General features: G+C 56.0%; 1 protein-coding gene across 1 annotated transcript; it reads left to right on the forward strand.

The window, feature by feature from the left end:
• The first annotated feature begins 1,819 nt into the window (after nucleotides 1-1,819).
• Nucleotides 1,820-17,020, forward strand: ADAM8 (ADAM metallopeptidase domain 8). Its single transcript, XM_080598615.1, has 23 exons — nucleotides 1,820-2,024; nucleotides 3,326-3,435; nucleotides 5,835-5,911; nucleotides 6,204-6,282; nucleotides 7,241-7,317; nucleotides 8,465-8,651; nucleotides 9,035-9,100; nucleotides 9,190-9,258; nucleotides 9,759-9,928; nucleotides 10,002-10,083; nucleotides 11,706-11,854; nucleotides 12,060-12,237; nucleotides 13,286-13,375; nucleotides 13,883-14,078; nucleotides 14,245-14,344; nucleotides 14,428-14,611; nucleotides 14,696-14,773; nucleotides 14,900-14,984; nucleotides 15,157-15,271; nucleotides 15,375-15,549; nucleotides 15,719-15,820; nucleotides 15,944-16,048; nucleotides 16,164-17,020. The coding sequence occupies exons 1-23, from the start codon at nucleotides 1,961-1,963 to the stop codon at nucleotides 16,212-16,214; spliced, it is 2,589 nt and encodes an 862-aa protein (XP_080454741.1). The 5' UTR covers nucleotides 1,820-1,960; the 3' UTR covers nucleotides 16,215-17,020.

Below are 17,020 nucleotides of genomic sequence, written 5' to 3' on the forward strand. Positions count from 1 at the left end.
AGTCTTTAGGTGACTATATCCTGGTCAGTTCACAGAGGTCTGGCTCAGCTGCCTGCAGCATTGTTTTGTGAAGACAGCCTAATTGGGTGGCTGCTGGAATGGAGCTGATCAGCTGCTCAAACTGTTGAAGTGGGATTTGTAGCTGGTAAGAAAATATGTGATACTCAAATCATGTTGTCTTGAGTCCTTCACAGAAGCACTCGCTATCTGTGGGGTTGTGCAGGCATAAGAATTGCACAAGCCTGTTTGGGAGCAGGTGTAGTAGTGGGCAATCATTGATCTCTACATTCAGGATCAGTTTAAACAGTATAACAAATAGTTGTGAAATGTTAACTTTTAAAGTTAACAGCTAACTTCTAAGCACCTGTCTGTGAGTAACCCCAAGATGTCCTGGTCACACCAGCACATGTACACGCATGGCTCGCTGTCCTAGGCAGAGGTGGTGATGCTGGTGGGGCAAAACAAAAGTGTCCCAGCAGCCTTCAGCTCCTGCTGTTTATATGCGGAGCTCTACACCCTCCTTACACAGCTTTGTAGGCTGTCAGGCTGATTGCTGCTTTGCTTCAAAAGCCCCTTTGAAGCTCCCTGGGTTACTATTTAATCCAGTTGTTGGTCATCTCTCTTGTGAACACCCTCCAGGGTTTTCTGCATCCTGCTTCACACGCATACGCCATTTACACTCATTCTTGTAAGGTGTTGTCCTGGCCATTGGCCATGGGGAGAATGTGCAAGCCCCCTCCAGTGTCCCCAGCATGAGAACACACTGACAGGTAACTTCAGCTGCCCAAAAACTGACCCACAAGTGGCTATTTGCTTGACTGAGCATCAACTTTGAAGGTTTGGGGGTATTCAGACAGATCACCACAGAGATACACCCTCTCCAAGGGCAGGCCAGGTTGGACATCTTCCTGCTAGCATGGAGCAGGAGGCATCTGTGTGTCTTCCCTCCACGAAGGGCTGCATAGCCTTCTTGTGCCAGGAGAGCGGCAGGGAAAGACTGAATTCAGCAGCCTCATGTCCCACGGGTCGGGTCTCAGAGTGTCCGGAGAAGCTTGTTGTTGCTTGACCAGTCTGTATCTCTCCTGTGAGCCAGGTCGCCTGCTGTGGCCCGTGGGTCCTTCAAGGCCTGCTCAGCTCTGCACGACTTGCAAGCACGGTCATCGCAGTGGGGACAACCGTAATATAAATAATAATGTTATGAACAGAAATGACTAGGAGTGTTCGGGCGAAAGTACTGGAAGGAAAAAATAGGCAGGGAAAGGGTTCTTATAGGTAGACAGGACCCCGGCTACAGGCCACCAAGGTCCCTGAGGCTCCCCAGGGCACCCTGGCCAAGAGGCAAAGGACGGTGAGTAAACCCCAGTGGCTTGCAATGGTGACATAGGACGGAGCCACTGGCCCGAGGACATGAAGCAGAGCCCCAACCAGCACGTGGTCCCCGAGCCCAGGAGACCCCAGGAGAGGAGGGGTGCTCTCCAAGCAGGACCCATCCCCAGGTCGTGCCAAGCAGTTGGAGGCCAGCGGAGACCCAGGCCTCCAGAACCCAGCAGCTTTGGGTCCTGTGAGCCCTCGGGAAGGAGCCCGTGACCACAAGCAAGCGACGCCGGCCGCGTTTCCCTCCCCGGGGCCAAGATGCGGTTCTCCTCCACGGCCACGCGGCCGCCGCAGCGCCTGCACCCGGGGCTGCCCCCGTCCCCATCCCCCGCCGCCTGACGGCTGTCCCGGGCGAATCCCCGCCACGGCAACCGGGGGGGGGGGGGCCCTGCTGCCTTCCTCTCGTAGTCTACCCGCCCCGTCCCAGCCCCGGCCCCACGGGCCCCCTGCCGGGGGCGGCCCCCTCCGCGGCCCGTCCCGCCCTGCCCGGCCCCGTCCCGCCGCCCGTGGGTGAGTCACGCCGGGCGGGGGCTGCCGGCGCGGCGCGGCGCGGCGCGGAGCGGCTGGGGCCGGGCGGTGCCGAGCCATGGTCCCGACGCTCGTCCTCCTCCGGCTGCCGGGGCTGCTGCTGCTGCTGCTGCTCGGCCACGGTGAGAACGGGCGGAGGTGCCCAGGGGCTCCGGGGAAGCGGCGAGGGGTTTCCCGCGGGCGCTGGCCCCGCGGAGAGGAGCGTGGCGGGTGGGTGCGCGGGGATGCTCGCGGGGCGCGGCAGCAGCGGGATGGCTGCCCGGAGGGGCGCTGGCTTTTACGGACGGCTCGGTCGGGAAGATTTCGGCTGCTTCAGGTGGGAGGCAGAGCTCCGGTGCCGGGCTGGCGGTCATCGCTGCCATCGCCGCCCCAGGCTCCATCGCCGTCCCACGCTCCAGCACTGCCCCACTCTCCATCACCTCCCCACTCTCCATCACCTCCCCACTCTCCATCACCTCAGTCTCCATCACCACCCCACTCCATCACCTCCCCACTCTCCGTCACCTCCCCACTCTCCGTCACCTCTCCACTCTCCATCACCTCCCCACTCTCCATCACCTCTCCACTCTCCATCACCTCTCCACTCTCCATCACCTCCCCACTCTCCATCACCTCTCCACTCTCCATCACCTCCTCACTCTCCATCACCTCAGTCTCCATCACCACCCCACTCCATCACCTCCCCACTCTCCATCACCTCCTCACTCTCCATCACCTCCCCACTCTCCATCACCTCCCCATTCTCCATCACCTCCCCACTCTCCATCACCCCACTCTCCATCACCTCCCCACTCCCCATCACCTCCTCACTCTCCATCACCCCACTCTCCATCACCTCCCCACTCCCCATCACCTCCCCACTCTCCATCACCTCACTCTCCATCACCTCCCCACTCTCCATCACCTCTCCGTGCGCCATCCACCACCTCACACTCACTCGAGGGCAGGGGATGGCAAACGGGGCGCTGAGCCCAAGCGCCTGGCTCGCCTCCTGCAGCCAGAGAAGCCCCCGTCTGACACCGGCCCCCACCACAGATGTGCTCCCGGTGACCTCTGCCCCGTGCCGTGCTGCCGTCCCACGGGTGTGCGGCATTATGCAACTGCACCTGGATGAAACTCCTGCGAGAAGGGCGGGCGGGGGGAGAAAGGGGGGGGATTTGTCATCGGCAGCCCGAGATGTGCCGGCGGGGGAACTGTGACTCAGCCAGCCGAGGGGGCGGCAGCAAAGGCTGCTGGCTCTGCTCGGGCACCATGTGTGAGGCTCCAGGCACCGCAGACGGGCACTTTGCTCCACCGCTGGCCCGGCTGGCTCCGTCCTGTGCTGAGGAGCCTCTGCTTTCTGACATCAAGAAAACAAGGGTTGCAAAGGTGCCAAGCTCAAAACACAGATGAATTTTGAATTTTCCCCCTTTGAATTTTCCAGGCGTCTCTAGTGGGCCAGAGGAGGAGCTGGCCCATGTCGAGCGGTATGAGATGGTGATGCCACGCAGGGTGCTGGAGCCCCGGGGGAAGAGGGACCTCTCTGCATCACCTGTGAGTAGTGTTGCCTCCCAAATTCCAGCTCTGCACAGCCACCCTCACTGCTGCTCAGGGTAGGGTGTCCAGCAGGGTTTTGGTCAGCAGAGGCCAGAGCTCAGGGCTGGACCTCTTTAGCCAGGTGTCTGCACTGTTTGAATGATACAGCATGTTTTGTCCACCCCAGAGGATGGAGGTATTTGATCACAAGAACTTTTCTGGAGGGCTTCAGGTCAAAATAGGGGCTGATAGCAGGAAGGACTCTCAGGGAGGGCGATGTTTAGTGCTTTCTTTGGAGATGTTATGTAGTGTGGCTGCCCCTTGCAGTCTTGTACGGATGTTGTGACATCTGGTCTTTACTTAAGTAGGAGTTTGCAGATTCTTGCTGAGCTTTAAGCACTTTTCTTGCTGTGTTTGCTTAAGTTTTTTTTTTTCCTTTTTTTTTTTTTTTAATCCTTTGGGGCCGGGAAATAAGAATCAGAAAGTTTCAGAAACCCACATGAAAGAAACTCAGAGTTATTTTTTTTCAGAAACCTTGTAATCTGAGGGAGGGAATGGGGTTTGACTCATGATTTTTGAGTGGTCAGGGCAGGCATTCATGTGATGACGGCCTTGAACTCAGAGAGGCTTTCCACATCTCCTTGAAAGAAGTGAAGATCAGCCAAATACATGGATTTGTGTTTTAGGAGTGAAAAGCACCAATTTTAGCACCTGAGGAGACGGAGGGGTTGAGGACATTTGTTTCCTAGTAAACTTCATGCAGCATGTTCATCTGTGATTCAAACCCTTTCTGATAAAATAGCTTCAAAAACACTCCCCGAAAGCATCTGTTTTCTCTGCTCTAGAAACCTAAACTTGTCCATGAGAAAAACGTTGCTATTTAAAGACACCATCTGTGCCACTGGGCATCTTTGCCCCTCTCTTTGCATCTCTCTGCTCCCCCACAAGAAAGGGTCCTGGAGGAGGAGCATGAAGGGCTTTGAGGAACTCGGGCTGGACAAGTCCTCCTGGATGGCGGCAGCCAAGCCTCAGGCTTTGCAGGATGCAGCGGCACCCTCTGATGTGTGGCTGGGTGTGTTGTGGGGAATCTTTATCGTGTTTTTTTTTCTTCTCCTCACCCTGTGGTTGTCTCCAAGAGACTGCCGCTTCTCTCCCCTCTGAATTGCTTTTCTGCAGTTTCTTAAAGCCTCCAGCACTGCCAACAATAACAAAGCACCACTTTGTCTGCGGGTGCTGGACAGACATGTCTTATGGGAGACATTGTTCATGAGAGAAGAATTTGCCAGGGACCTGTGAGAGCATTTTGTGGCCGGCAGCTGATTGCTGCCAGCAGCAATGCAAGCTGGAAAGACAGGCAGCAGGAACTGAGGGTGACCGAGGGCAGGAAAGCCCCTCTACCTGACCAGGCTCCGTGATGACTATAGGTACCATCACCATCCACCCAGGCAGAAGCCAGACACCTCATCCAGGAGGAATGTGAGCCCTCGCTTTCCAGTTTGCTCGAGTCTCCACCCCAGGATCCACAAGAGCTGAGGATGCGCCTCGGGGCACTGTCTCCTTGCTGCAGCGGTGGCTGAGGAGGTCTCAGGTCCCACATCCCTTGCTGTCTCTCCCAGCAGCCCCGGGGAGCTGGGATCTCTGGAGATCTCTGTCCCAACCTCCAAGGGTGGGGGATCACATGGGATCTTTGCCCAGTGGAAAACAAATCTTCCCGTAAAGGTGGAGCAGCCCTGCTCTCTGGGGATGTACAGCATCTCCATGGGGGCTCTGGGCCTTGGCCACGCTGACCTGGTCCTAGGGACTGTTGGGCATGCTTGAGACACCTTTGGGTCCCTTCCACCAGCACTATGGTGATACTGGGGGGGGGGGGGAGAGGGAGGAATCCAACACAACAAGACTGAACTTTGCCATCAGTAACAGACAAGAATCCAAATCAGGTTATTTCCCATTCATCATATTCATGTTAGATCAGGCAGAGATAGGGGAGACTCTGCTGATGAAAGCAGTTGGGCACCAGGGATCTTTGTGGTTCAGCCTGTGAGTAAGTTCTGAACTCAGTCCCAGAAAAGGAGCTCTTGTGACTGATGAGCAGGAAACTTCAGTTTCTGATGCGGCCATCTGCAGCCATGTGTCAGACACGGGAAACCAGCCTTTGCTGACTCAGCTTCATTGCTGGTGACCTGCTTGTTATCTCAGGATATGCTGGGGATTCACATTATTGCCTGCATGCTTTCTTTTTGTCTGATTTCCTGTGTCTTTGCTGGATGCCTTCAGGGTGAGCTTACACGTGGCCCGTGAGGAGCAAGTCTCCCCATCCCACGGTTGCCTTCCAGCAGGAAGGATGTGCAGGATCATGGCAATGGAGCCATCCTTTCTGCAGTCTGTGTTGACTTGTGCCATCATCTTGTTTCCTGCAGAGCACCTACCTGGACCATGTCCTCTACAGCATCCAAGCTGAAGGCAGGGACTACCTTCTGCACCTAGAGAAGAACAGGTGAGTGTGGGTGGGCAGGCCCTGGGCAGGCTCACTTACCACCCTGCTACACGTCACTTCTCAGGGGCCCGACATCACAGCTCTGGCCACCAAAGCCATCAGCCCAGACCCACACTGGGAAAATAAATCCATGCTGGGAGCTCTTGGGAGTGTTGAATGTGCTGTGGGTCAGGAGGGTCAGATTTGGCTTGAGAGGTCTGGAGCGACATGGAACCCCCCTGCCTTGCTTTCTAGCCATCCTCTCCCCAAAGCTGATGTTTCTCCTGATGCTGCTTCCTTTCCTGATCTGCAGGGAGCTGCTGGGACAGCATTACACTGAGACACACTACTTGGCTGATGGCACAGAGATCACAGAGAAGCCAGATGTCCAGGTACGGGTCTGGAGTAACAGCAGCCTCCTGGAAGAGGAGTTTTTGGGCCACCACCAGTGACACGGAGACTTCATCATGCTTCCTGGAGGGCTGAGATGCCTCCAGGGCTGTGCTGAGACCCACTCCAAGCCGCTGCCATGAGCTGGGACCCACTCCAAGCCCCCTGCCATGGGCAGGGACAACTTTCACTAAATCAGGTTGCCCAAAGCCCCATCCAGCCTGACTTTGAAAACTTCCAGCAGTCAAGCTCCTCCAGTCAGCTTGTTCCGGTGTCTCAGACCTCATTGTAAAACAATTCATTTGTATATCTGATCTAAATCTAACCTCTTCTAGTTTAAAACCATTTCAACTTGTCATAGTGCTACAGGCACATGTAAAAAGTACCCCCCCCCCCCCAGCTTTCCTGCAGCCCCCTTTAGGCACTATAAGAGTGCTGGAAGGTCTCCCTGGAGCCTTCTCTTCTCTAGGCTGAACAACCCCAGCTCCCTCAGCCTGTCTTCATAGGAGAGGTGCTCCAGCCCCTTGATCATCCTTGTGCCTTGTCCAATTCCGTCTGGGTGATATCCCTTCCCAGTAGCATATCAACCACACCACTCAGCTTGGTGTCATCCACAGACTTGCTGAGGGTGTACTCAATCCCACTGTCCATGTCACTGATTAAGATATTAAATAGTATTGGTCCCAGCATGGGCCCTACTGGTCTCCATTTAGACATTGAGCCATTGACTGCAACTCTATGAATGTGGCCACCCAGGCAATTCCTTATCCACCAAATAGTCCATCCATCAAATCCGTGTCTCTCCAATGTAGAGGCAAGAGTGTTGCCATATCAAAGGCCATACAGAAGTCCAGGTAGATGACATCAGTTGGTCTTCCCTTGTCCACTGATGTAATCACTCCATTGCAGAAGGCCAGATTGGTCAGACACAATGTTATGCACCTCTTTTCTGGGTTTCAGGATCACTGCTTTTATCAAGGCCACGTTGTGGGGTACACAGACTCTGCAGCAAGCATCAGCACCTGTGGTGGGCTCAGGTAGGACCTGTGGCTTCCCCGGGGCACAGTTTGGTCAGGGGCAGTAGGGAAGAAAAGGGAAAACAAAAGACATTCTTTCCCCACATGCTGGGTGTGCATGGCTCTGTGGCTCAGTGCCTAGCAGGGAAAACAGCCACAAAGTTTTACATTGTCGCTTCTGGGGGAGTGATTCATGGCTGAGTGAAAGTGGAGAGCTGAGCAGGACAGGAGGTCAGGGCAGGCAGCACTTTCCCCGGGTCTGCAAACGGGACCAGAGCCATCCACTCTACCACACCAAACTTGCTCTTCCCTAGCTTCTGGCAGTGCTGCTGCTCCTTCCTCAAAAATCTGCTTTGGCTCTACCTTCTGCTGAAGTAGCTGAAAATGCCCTTGCAGAGGAACCTGAGCCCCCAGCTCCATGCGGGGTTGCTCGATTTGCATTCTGCTATTCTTAAAAAAGCTCAGCTGACAGCCAGAAATTGCAAGAGAATAAATCTAGTAGCTGGGGAGGAAGGGTTGGCTTGCAGGGATATGTGTGAGAAGGACAGGTTGTCTCTGCAGCAGTGGAGGTCCTCAGCAACTGTGTTAGCAGGATGAACAAATGCCAGGTTGCAGGACAAGTGCCTGCTGCAGCTCTGTGGCGGCTGGTTCCTTGTTTTGAGAGCAGTGGTTGTGTCTGCAGGGACCCTGGCTCAGCACAGCTTGTGCATACATGGGACATGTAATATGTTTGTGTAGCAGGAGGACTAGATGTTCACAGGCAGGACAAGCAGCATAACGATACACACAGAGCATGGGATAATGCAGGCCCAGAAAGACGAGACAAAGTTGCAGGGAAGAGGCACAAAGTCCCTGGCTTTTCCTCTGCACAGTGGCTAGGGATTAAAGTACGGCCCAAGGGCTGGTTAGGGCTTTTTGCTGTTTGTGGTGTCCTGCACGTGGCCAGGAGGACCTGACTGCCAGGGCCTGCGAATGGCCCGTAACTCATCCCAACTACCTAGGGGAGCCACGGAAGAGTGGGTTAAGTGGTGGGTGCTTTCCTGTATGGCTGTGTGTTGTATCGCAGGTGCTCACAGGGCTGGTGTGGGGTCTGTCCATCCTGCACAGTGTCTGTGAGGCTGCTGGCGTGACACCGCCCCAGCCTGATGCCTGCCCTCTCTCTTGGCAGTGGCTTTTTCCAAGTGAATGAGACCACCTTCCTGCTGAAGCCTCTGGAGGAGGACGAGGCCGGCTGGCATGCGGTGTACAGAGCTGCCCACCTCAGGACAAAGCGCGGCGCGTGCCAAGAGGCCAGGGCCACCCTGGAGTATGACCACGACCCTAAAATTGCTGCACCCATGAAGCTCTATCGCTGGGTTAAGGATCACATTGCTTCTCCTTGCCATAGCTGAGTTTTTGAGAGCCTAGGGTCTGTGAAGCCCAGGAGAGAGCTGGGCCATGCTGCATTTCATGGAGATGCTTCCCTCCCCTTGCCTGGCGCAGTCCCACACAGGGTCTCACAGAGCCTCTCTCCTGCCTTACAGCAGTAGCAGGCTGGAGCTTTTCCTTGTGTGTTGGAAGATGTCTGAAACACCTGGGCAAAATAACCTCAGAAAGCAGAGTTAGAAGAGCCACTAGCCTTGCATAGCACTGGAAGGTGCCTGAGGTTCCAACAAATCCCACAGGACGGTCAACAACAGGGCTCAGCAAACCAGAGAGCTGTGCTTTTTTCTGCACTCACTTTTGTCTTCCCTTCCAGAAATCAGCCCAGTTACACAAAGGGCCCCGATACGTGGAGCTTGTCCTGGTTGTGGACAATGAAGAGGTAAGGGAGGGTGAGTTTGTGCTTTCACTCCTACATGGCTGCTGGGAACTGGAAGCCAACTTGGGAATCTCTCTGTGTCCTTCCCCTAGTTCAGAAAATACAAGGACTTGCGCAAGGTGCAGAACCGCATGAAGGAAATTGTGAACCATGTTGACAAGGTGAGCCCCAGGGTGCCAGCTTACCTTCCCTACTCATGCTGTGCTAGCACGGGCCCCGGTCACCCCAGTCAAAGCCGGGAGAGATCTGTGGTAGAGCCGGAGCCACCCTCACACTGTTAGATAGGTGACCAGAGGGTGACCAACTCTGCTGGCCAGCGGGGTGCGCAAAGTAGGCATTGAGGCTTGGCTCTACCTGGAGTCCTCAGGAGCATGTGAAGGCTGCCTCTGAGCTCTCAGTTAGGTACCTCACATGAAGGGACAGCAGGGAATTTCTTCTGGGAGCACGTCCTACAGATGCCCTCAAGAAAAGGGAGGTCCTGTCTACACAGTTTAGCCCAGCTCATGCTATTTTGTGAGGGGGACTTGAAGTGCCAGACCTCATATAGTATTGCTGGGGGCGGGGGGGTTGGCTGGGCAACAAGTTCCCAGGGGAGGTGAGACTGTTCCTCTGCTGTGCGGCTAAGGTACAAGCACTCCCTCTAGCCTGTATTCCTTTGCAGCTTTACCAGCCTCTGGGCCTGCGTGTGGCCTTGATTGGCTTGGAGGTGTGGAGCAACAGGGACAAAATCACCGTCAGTCGCAATGCAGAGGTGACACTGGAGAACTTCCTCCGCTGGCGGGAGACGGAGCTGCTGAAGAGGAAGCAGCATGACAATGCCCAGCTGATCACGTAAGCAGGCTGGATGGGTGCTTCCCAGCTGGCACAGAGATTCCATGCCCACGGTCACTTTTCCTTCCCACAGTGGTGTAGACTTCTATGACACGACCGTAGGGCTGGCAAAGAAGCTTGCGATGTGCACCAGGGACTCAGGCGGTGTCAATCAGGTGGGTCCCACTGCCTAGGCACATGCCACAAGGGTGGCAGCAGAGGTCTCTGAGGTACCTGAGCAATACAAAGCATCCCGGAGTTGCTCTGTGGACACAGGGCTTCTCACACCACCTGTCACCTGGTTGGGACTTGACCTGCAGTTGGTCTTTGGTCATCTTGTCTATGCTTCTCGTCCATCCATTCCTCCCCAGCGATGACATCCTTTGCTGGAACATGAGCAGTCAACTGTGCGACACGCAAAGCAGCGTTTCAAGGTAGCTGCTGTATCTATGCTGACTTATGCCCCTCAGAGCCCAGTCTGGAGTTCTTCGGAGGCTGTGAGACCAGGCTCAGCTTTTGTCTTCAGTTACCTCAGTCTAGAGAAGAGAAAGCTCTAGGGAGATGTTATAGCAGCCTTCCAGTACCTACAGGGGTACTACAGGAAAGCTGTGGAGGGACTTTTTTTCAGGGGGTGTGGTGATAAGAAAAGGGGTAATGGTTTTAATCTAAAAGATGGTAGATTTAGATTAGGTATTAGGAAGAAATTCTTTACTCAGAGGGTGGTGAGGCACTGGAACAGGCTGCCTAGAGAAACAGTGGATGCTCCACCCCTGTTTGGAGTCCTGTATCTAGTGGAGTCCCTCAAGGGTCGGTCCTGGGACCAGTGTTGTTTAGTATATTCCTTGACAACTTGCATTAGGGAATGGAGTGCGCCGGCAGCAAGTTTGCTGATGACACTGAACTGGGAGGAGTGGCTGACACGCCGGAAGGCTGTGCTGCCATCCAGCGTCCTGCTGGATGAATTGGGCGGGGAGAAACTGAATGAAATATAACGAGGGCAAGTGTAGAGTCCTGCATCTGGGCAAGAAAAACCCCAGGCGCCAGTGTAAGTTGGGGACTGCCCTGCTGGAGAGCAGTGAAGGGGAGAGGGACCTGGGGGTCCTGGTGGACAGCCGGATGACCATGAGCCAGCACTGTGCCCTTGTGGCCAAGAAGGCTGATGGCATCCCGGGGTGTATCTGAAGGGGTGTGGTTAGTAGGTCGAGAGAGGTTCTCCTCCCCCTCTACTCTGTCCTGGTGAGACCACATCTAGAATATTGCGTCCAGTTCTGGGCCCCTCAGTTCGAGAAGGACAGGGAACTGTTTGAGAGAGTCCAGCGCAGAGCCACGAGGATGATTAAGGGAGTGGAGCATCTCCCTTATGAGGAAAGGCTGAGGGAGCTGTGTCTCTTCAGCCTGGAGAAGAGGAGACTGAGGGGTGACCTTATTAATGTTTATATTTACAAATATGTAAAGGGGGAGTGTCAGGAGGATGGAGTCAGGCTCTTCTCGGTGACACCCAATGATAGAACAAGGGGCAATGGATGCAAGCTGTAACATAGGAGGTTCTGCTTAAATCTGAGACGAAACTTTTTTACAGTGAGGGTGACAGCACTGGAACAGGCTGCCCAGGAGGGTTGTGGAGTCTCCTTCTCTGGAGACTTTCAAAACCCGCCTGGGTGCGGTCCTGTGTGACCTGATCTGGGTGTTCCTGCTCTGGCAGGGGGACTGGACTAGATGATCTTTCAAAGTCCCTTTCAATCCCTAATATTCTGTGATTCTGTGATTCTGTGACCACATTTCACTTCTTGTTCCATAGGACCACAGCATGGATCCTATCGGTGCTGCATCCACCATGGCTCATGAGATGGGACACAACCTAGGGATGTCTCATGATGAAGATATTGCTGGCTGCCACTGTCCTGTCATCAAAGATCAAGGAGGATGTGTTATGGCAGCGAAGATCAGGTGAGTGGAGAAAATGTGAAGAAAGAGTGAAGAGTAGCCCTGGGCAGCAGATATTTCTAGATGTCCTGATGAGAGCTGGAGTGAAGCCTGGGAGACTGTCAGGTCTGGGAGAACATTCACCACTTTGTTAACTGACCTTTGCTGGGTGGGAAGGCCTGCAAGTGCTCCGCCGTGCTCACTACTGCCTGGTTTTGTGCCCCTTCAGCCTGACTTATCCCAGGCTCTTCAGCAGCTGCAGTGAGCAGGACATGTGGCAGTTCCTCAAGGACCCCAGGACCAGCTGCCTGCTGAACGTCCCCCGGGCGGATGAGCTGTACGGGGAGCCAGTGTGTGGGAACCGGTTTGTAGAGCGGGGAGAGCAGTGCGACTGCGGCAGGCCAGAGGTACAGCCTGGGCACTCAGGAAGGAACGGGGTGGCTGGGACCTGAAACCCCCTCACTCAGACTCAGAGAGGGTTGTGCAAGCTTCCTCCCCGCCTTTGGGCTTTGCAAGACCTCCTGACTCATCTTCCCTGTGCTCCTTATGTTCATGCCAAAAAATAGCTTGGGGAAGGCATTTGTTAACTGGGATGTGTGCCCCCCACCCCTCATGTAGCTGGCTGTGGTTTTAGCAGGAGCATTCCTAGGAAAGGCATCCCCAGGGAAACATCCCCCAGCATGTCCTCAGGAGAGATGGCCTAAGAAAGGGGACATCAGTGCGCATTGTCCTCGCAAGAGTTGTGTTTAGCTGTTCCTCATCCCAGTGCAACACAGTGGGAAGCTTTGTGACAAACTGCCAGGGGACATCTCCTGTGCTGGGACCTGTGGGGAGGAACCCATTGCCTTCCTCATGCAGTGAGCACAGAGATCCTCCGTGTCATTCTTGGAGATTTGCGAAGGGTGCTACCTTTCCAGGGGCCCAGGTCATGTCTGTTTTCCTCCAAACTCCACATCTTATGAAAAATCTTTTGTAGTCTTCTGGTTTTATGGTGGTAATGGGGGTAAAGGTGCTGCAGGAGCAGTTCACACCCACAGTGCAGGGCCCCAGTCAGGCAGTGCTGAGTTTTGGACCAGGATGTTGCTGTGCTTTTGCCCCATGGTTCAACCTGGAGCCATTTTATGCCTGTGATGGTTACACTGCCCTAGTAACTTGGCAGCCCCCCAAAAAGAAGGAAAGAGTCTTTCAGGGGGCATTTGGGAGAGTTTCAGCCCCTTCCTCTTTTGGAAGGCTTTTGCTGCTCTCTCTGCAGTATGGGTTTGTGGCAATGGTGTTTTTCTCTTGGGAGCTTGCAGCTAAAGCAAAGCTGAGACTTGTCAGTCCTGTGGTAATGGGAGGCCCCGTGCAGCCTTGGTCCTTGGTCCCACCCACACAGGCCCCATGCAGCTTCTGCTCCTCCAGCCACCTTGGACTCTGCTGTCTCAAAACCAAGCCATTTTTGGCTGTGTCTCACAGGAGTGCTTTGATCGCTGCTGCAACGCCACCACCTGCCAGCTGAGAGAGGGGGCCGAGTGCGCACAAGGTGACTGCTGCCAGGACTGCAAGGTACCGTGCAGGGATGGAGACCTGGTGGAGGCCTAGTGTTTGGCTAGGGCATCACGCCCACTCTCCCCCACCCCCCACTCCAACTCCTCAGGAGCTTTGTGGCAGAGGCAATGCATGCCTACGGCTGCCAAAGGGCCTGGAGGACCTCTGCCGCTGCCCAGTGTAAGAAATGCCTTGATATGAAGGGCCAGAACAGTAAGAAGATCCTGGGGCAAGCCCAAACTAAAAGCAAAACACAAGGTGCTGCATGGGGGGGAAGTACTTAAGTACAGGAACAACTGGTCTGGTGGTATGTCCCCTTCCTGTGCAGTAGCTCAGTCAAAAGCAAATACCTTTGTACCGTCTTTGGCACAGATCTGTCTGTGGCACAAGCCACTGTGTCTGGATCCCCCTTTCTGGGGGTGCAGAGAGATGCTTTGCAGACCTGGGTGCTGACAGGCTCTGGCCTGGATCAGGGCAATGGGATGTGGTGCCCGTGTGGCTCCTGACAGCCTTCTTTCTGCACAGGTGAAGGCTGCCGGCACAATATGCCGGGCCAGCAAGAATGACTGTGACCTTCCCGAGCACTGCACTGGCCTCAGCTCCGAGTGCCCGGAGGATGTCTTCCAGGAAAACGGCATCCCCTGCCAGAGTGGCAATGGCTACTGCTACAACGGGGCCTGCCCCTCGCATGCTGAGCAGTGCCGTGTGCTCTGGGGCGCAGGTAGCTTTCCCCTCTCCCCCCACCTCAGGAGAGGGCTGGTGGTGGGGCAGGCAGTTCTTAGTGTCGGGGATGGCCGGTGGTAGCTGCCCTCATGTTGCTGCCAGCTGCTGTTGGCTTGCTGCAGGCTCTGGCTCCACGTGATCCTTCTGCTCTGTGCCTCCCGCAGCAGCCCGAGTAGCTCCCGATGAATGCTTTAAGCAGAACAGCAGGCAAGACCTCAAACTCCACTGCCTGACTGAGTCTGGGAAGAGGCCCTGCAGCCCCAAGTAAGGAGCAGGGAGCCTGTTATCAGTTCTGACCCTGGGGAGCAAGCAAAGCTCCTCAGGGCTCACAGCTGCTCTGCTGACAGGGATGTGAAGTGCGGCACACTGCTGTGCACGAGTGACAACACCAGTCCTGTCCTTGGCAGCGGCTTCTTCACGCTCTCCTTTGGCCAATTCAAGTGCAAAGCAGCCCTCGACAGCAACGACGGCAACGAGTTGGTGGCTAACCTCAGGCTGGTGCCCACTGGCACCAAGTGTGGGGAGGAGATGGTGAGTGCCCGGGGGATGGGCTGGGGCAGTGGGAGGTGACTCCCGGCCATGGGGCTGTGCTCAGAGCCTCCCACCCACCCCCAGGTCTGCTACGCTGGGCGCTGCCAGAACCTTCTGGTCTATGGCAAGAAGAACTGCTCGGCAAAGTGTAACAGCCACGGGGTAGGTTGTGCTTCCGTGCTCGCTGTGGCTGCAGCTAGCAGGGCTCTCCATCTCCAAACAGCTTGGGTGGTAGTCCCTGCCGTTCACTTTGCCTCCTTGCCTTGACTCTGCCCTCCCTGGTTTCAGGTGTGCAATCACAAGCGGGAGTGCCACTGTGAGCCAGGGTGGGCACCACCATACTGCCAGCACAAGGTTTTGGAGCTCACACCAGGTAGGGCACCTTGTGCACGCAGCCAGCATCATCTCTCTCGGCTTTGTGCTTGTGCCAAGGTGGGAGCGTGAGACGAGGTCGGTGTCTTGCCGCCATGCTGGCCACCTCTCTGCCCCCATGCGGCATTCCTGGCGTCGGGGTGCCTGTCCCAGTGCCAACTGTGTCTCTGCAGGGGGCAGCAGCATGGTCCTGGCTGCTGTGCTGTCCGTGCTGGCACTCTCCAGCGTCCTGCTCGGCGGCGGTGTTGTTCTGCTCAGAGGCAGAGGGATGAGGTACTTCCAGAAGGGGTAAGAAGGCCTGCAGCAGGGTTAAGCTACAAGCACACAGGGCAAAGCTCAGGGCTGGGGGGCCGCAGCAGCCCTTGTTGCCTGTCGGTCCTTTGCCTCACAGGACCTCCAGCAGACCCACCGCTGGCCTCGCCAACCCGGTGTTTCAGGAGGGGAGCCGGCTGCAGCCCCCCGGCAGCCAGCTGTCCCGCCGTGACATCAGCAGCCCCAGTCTGCTCAGCACCACAGCGGCCCCACGCAGCACCCGGCCCCTGGTGCCCAGCCGCCCGGTCCCGCAGGTAGGAGTGCAGCATGAAGCCCTGGGGTGGGAGCTGCAGTGAACCTGGGCTCCGGCTCATCCACATCCCTCTGCTGGGTGTGATGTCCCTGCCTGGTGGACAGCACCATCCCCGCTCCCCGGGGCAGCTGTTCCTCTGCCCTGAAGTCTGGCTGCTGTCCCTCACGCAGGTCCCTTCCCAGCACCCAGAAGGACTCAAGTCTCTCCTCTCCTGTTCCCAGGAGAGGCCAAAGCCACCCAGGAAGCCTCTGCCAGCCCTAAAGAGGAAGGAGGTAGGTGCCCCCAGTACAGCACTGGTGCTGGGATGGAGTTGGGGCTGGTGCCTGGGGAGCAGGGCAGCGCAGGCTCGCCTACAGGGAGTCCACCTCACCTTTGCCTCTTGCACTTCTGCCCAGCCCTGCGGTGTGGTGGCAGGAGCACCGTCACCATCACCACCAGTGCCTCCTACTAAGCCTCCGACCCTCTCGTCTCAGCCATGCACATCCCTGGTCCTGCCCCAGGTGAGCTGTGCCCAGTGCCCCCCAATACCCAGTGTCACTTCTGTCCCCTACCAGCAGCAAGAGGCCCCACGGGGACCTTGCCAACCCCCCCCCCAACACCCCTTCGTTGTTGCAGCTGGACATCCCCCCCAAGGTGGCCCTGAAGCCGACAGCAGCCAGAAGGTGACCTGGGACGTGCCCGTCACTGCGGCAGAGGAGGTGTGGGTGCTGGCACTTCGGCAGGATGGCTGAGGGCCGCTGTGTCTTGTGTCACCAGTACTTGAATCGCTTGCTGGACCTCCCCGGACAGCATCCATGTTTACAGATATTCGAGTTGTGCCTTAACAGACTTTGTAGCTTTATGAATTGCCCAGACAGCCATGAGCTGGGGGCTCAGTGTCAGAGGGAGACCAGCAGCAGGGACAATGCTGACACCACTGTCCCCCCAGGAACACCCCCCCCCCCCCGACAATGCCCATTTTTCTCCCCCAAGCCCCTCTTGGTGCCGCTGATGGGACAGCTCTGATTTGGAGGCCAGCCTGGGTTGTTATGGGCTGTCCTGTGCTCTGGGTGCTGCTGCCTTCTCCCTACACGTAGTGAATGTGTCCTGTTCCTCACACCCCATCCCTGTTGAGGCTACAGTAAGGAGCTCTTGGCCCTAAGCACACTGGGGTGGCACAATGGGGTTGCTGTGTAGACCTGACACTGCAGCCAGGGCCAGCTGCACCACACATCTTGCCAGGGGCTCTGGCAGGTCCGAGCCAGGCTTGGCTTCACTGTGGTGTCCCTCCCCACCAGGTTTTTAGCTCTGAAGTTACCACTCAAGCTACTGATCTCCTGAAATGAGATTTCCCCTGTGCATTTTTACTGTGGCTGTTAATTTAAGATGATTACACGATCATTTTGAGCCATTTGTTGTGAAATTGATCCTCCCCATTTTTTTTACATCATTTAGGCTGAGGGCTTTTATACAAATAAAGACTGAAGACAGTG

The sequence above is a fragment of the Anser brachyrhynchus genome (genome assembly GCF_964034855.1).
Source record: "Anser brachyrhynchus genome assembly, chromosome: 6".
Lineage (NCBI taxonomy): Eukaryota > Metazoa > Chordata > Aves > Anseriformes > Anatidae > Anser > Anser brachyrhynchus.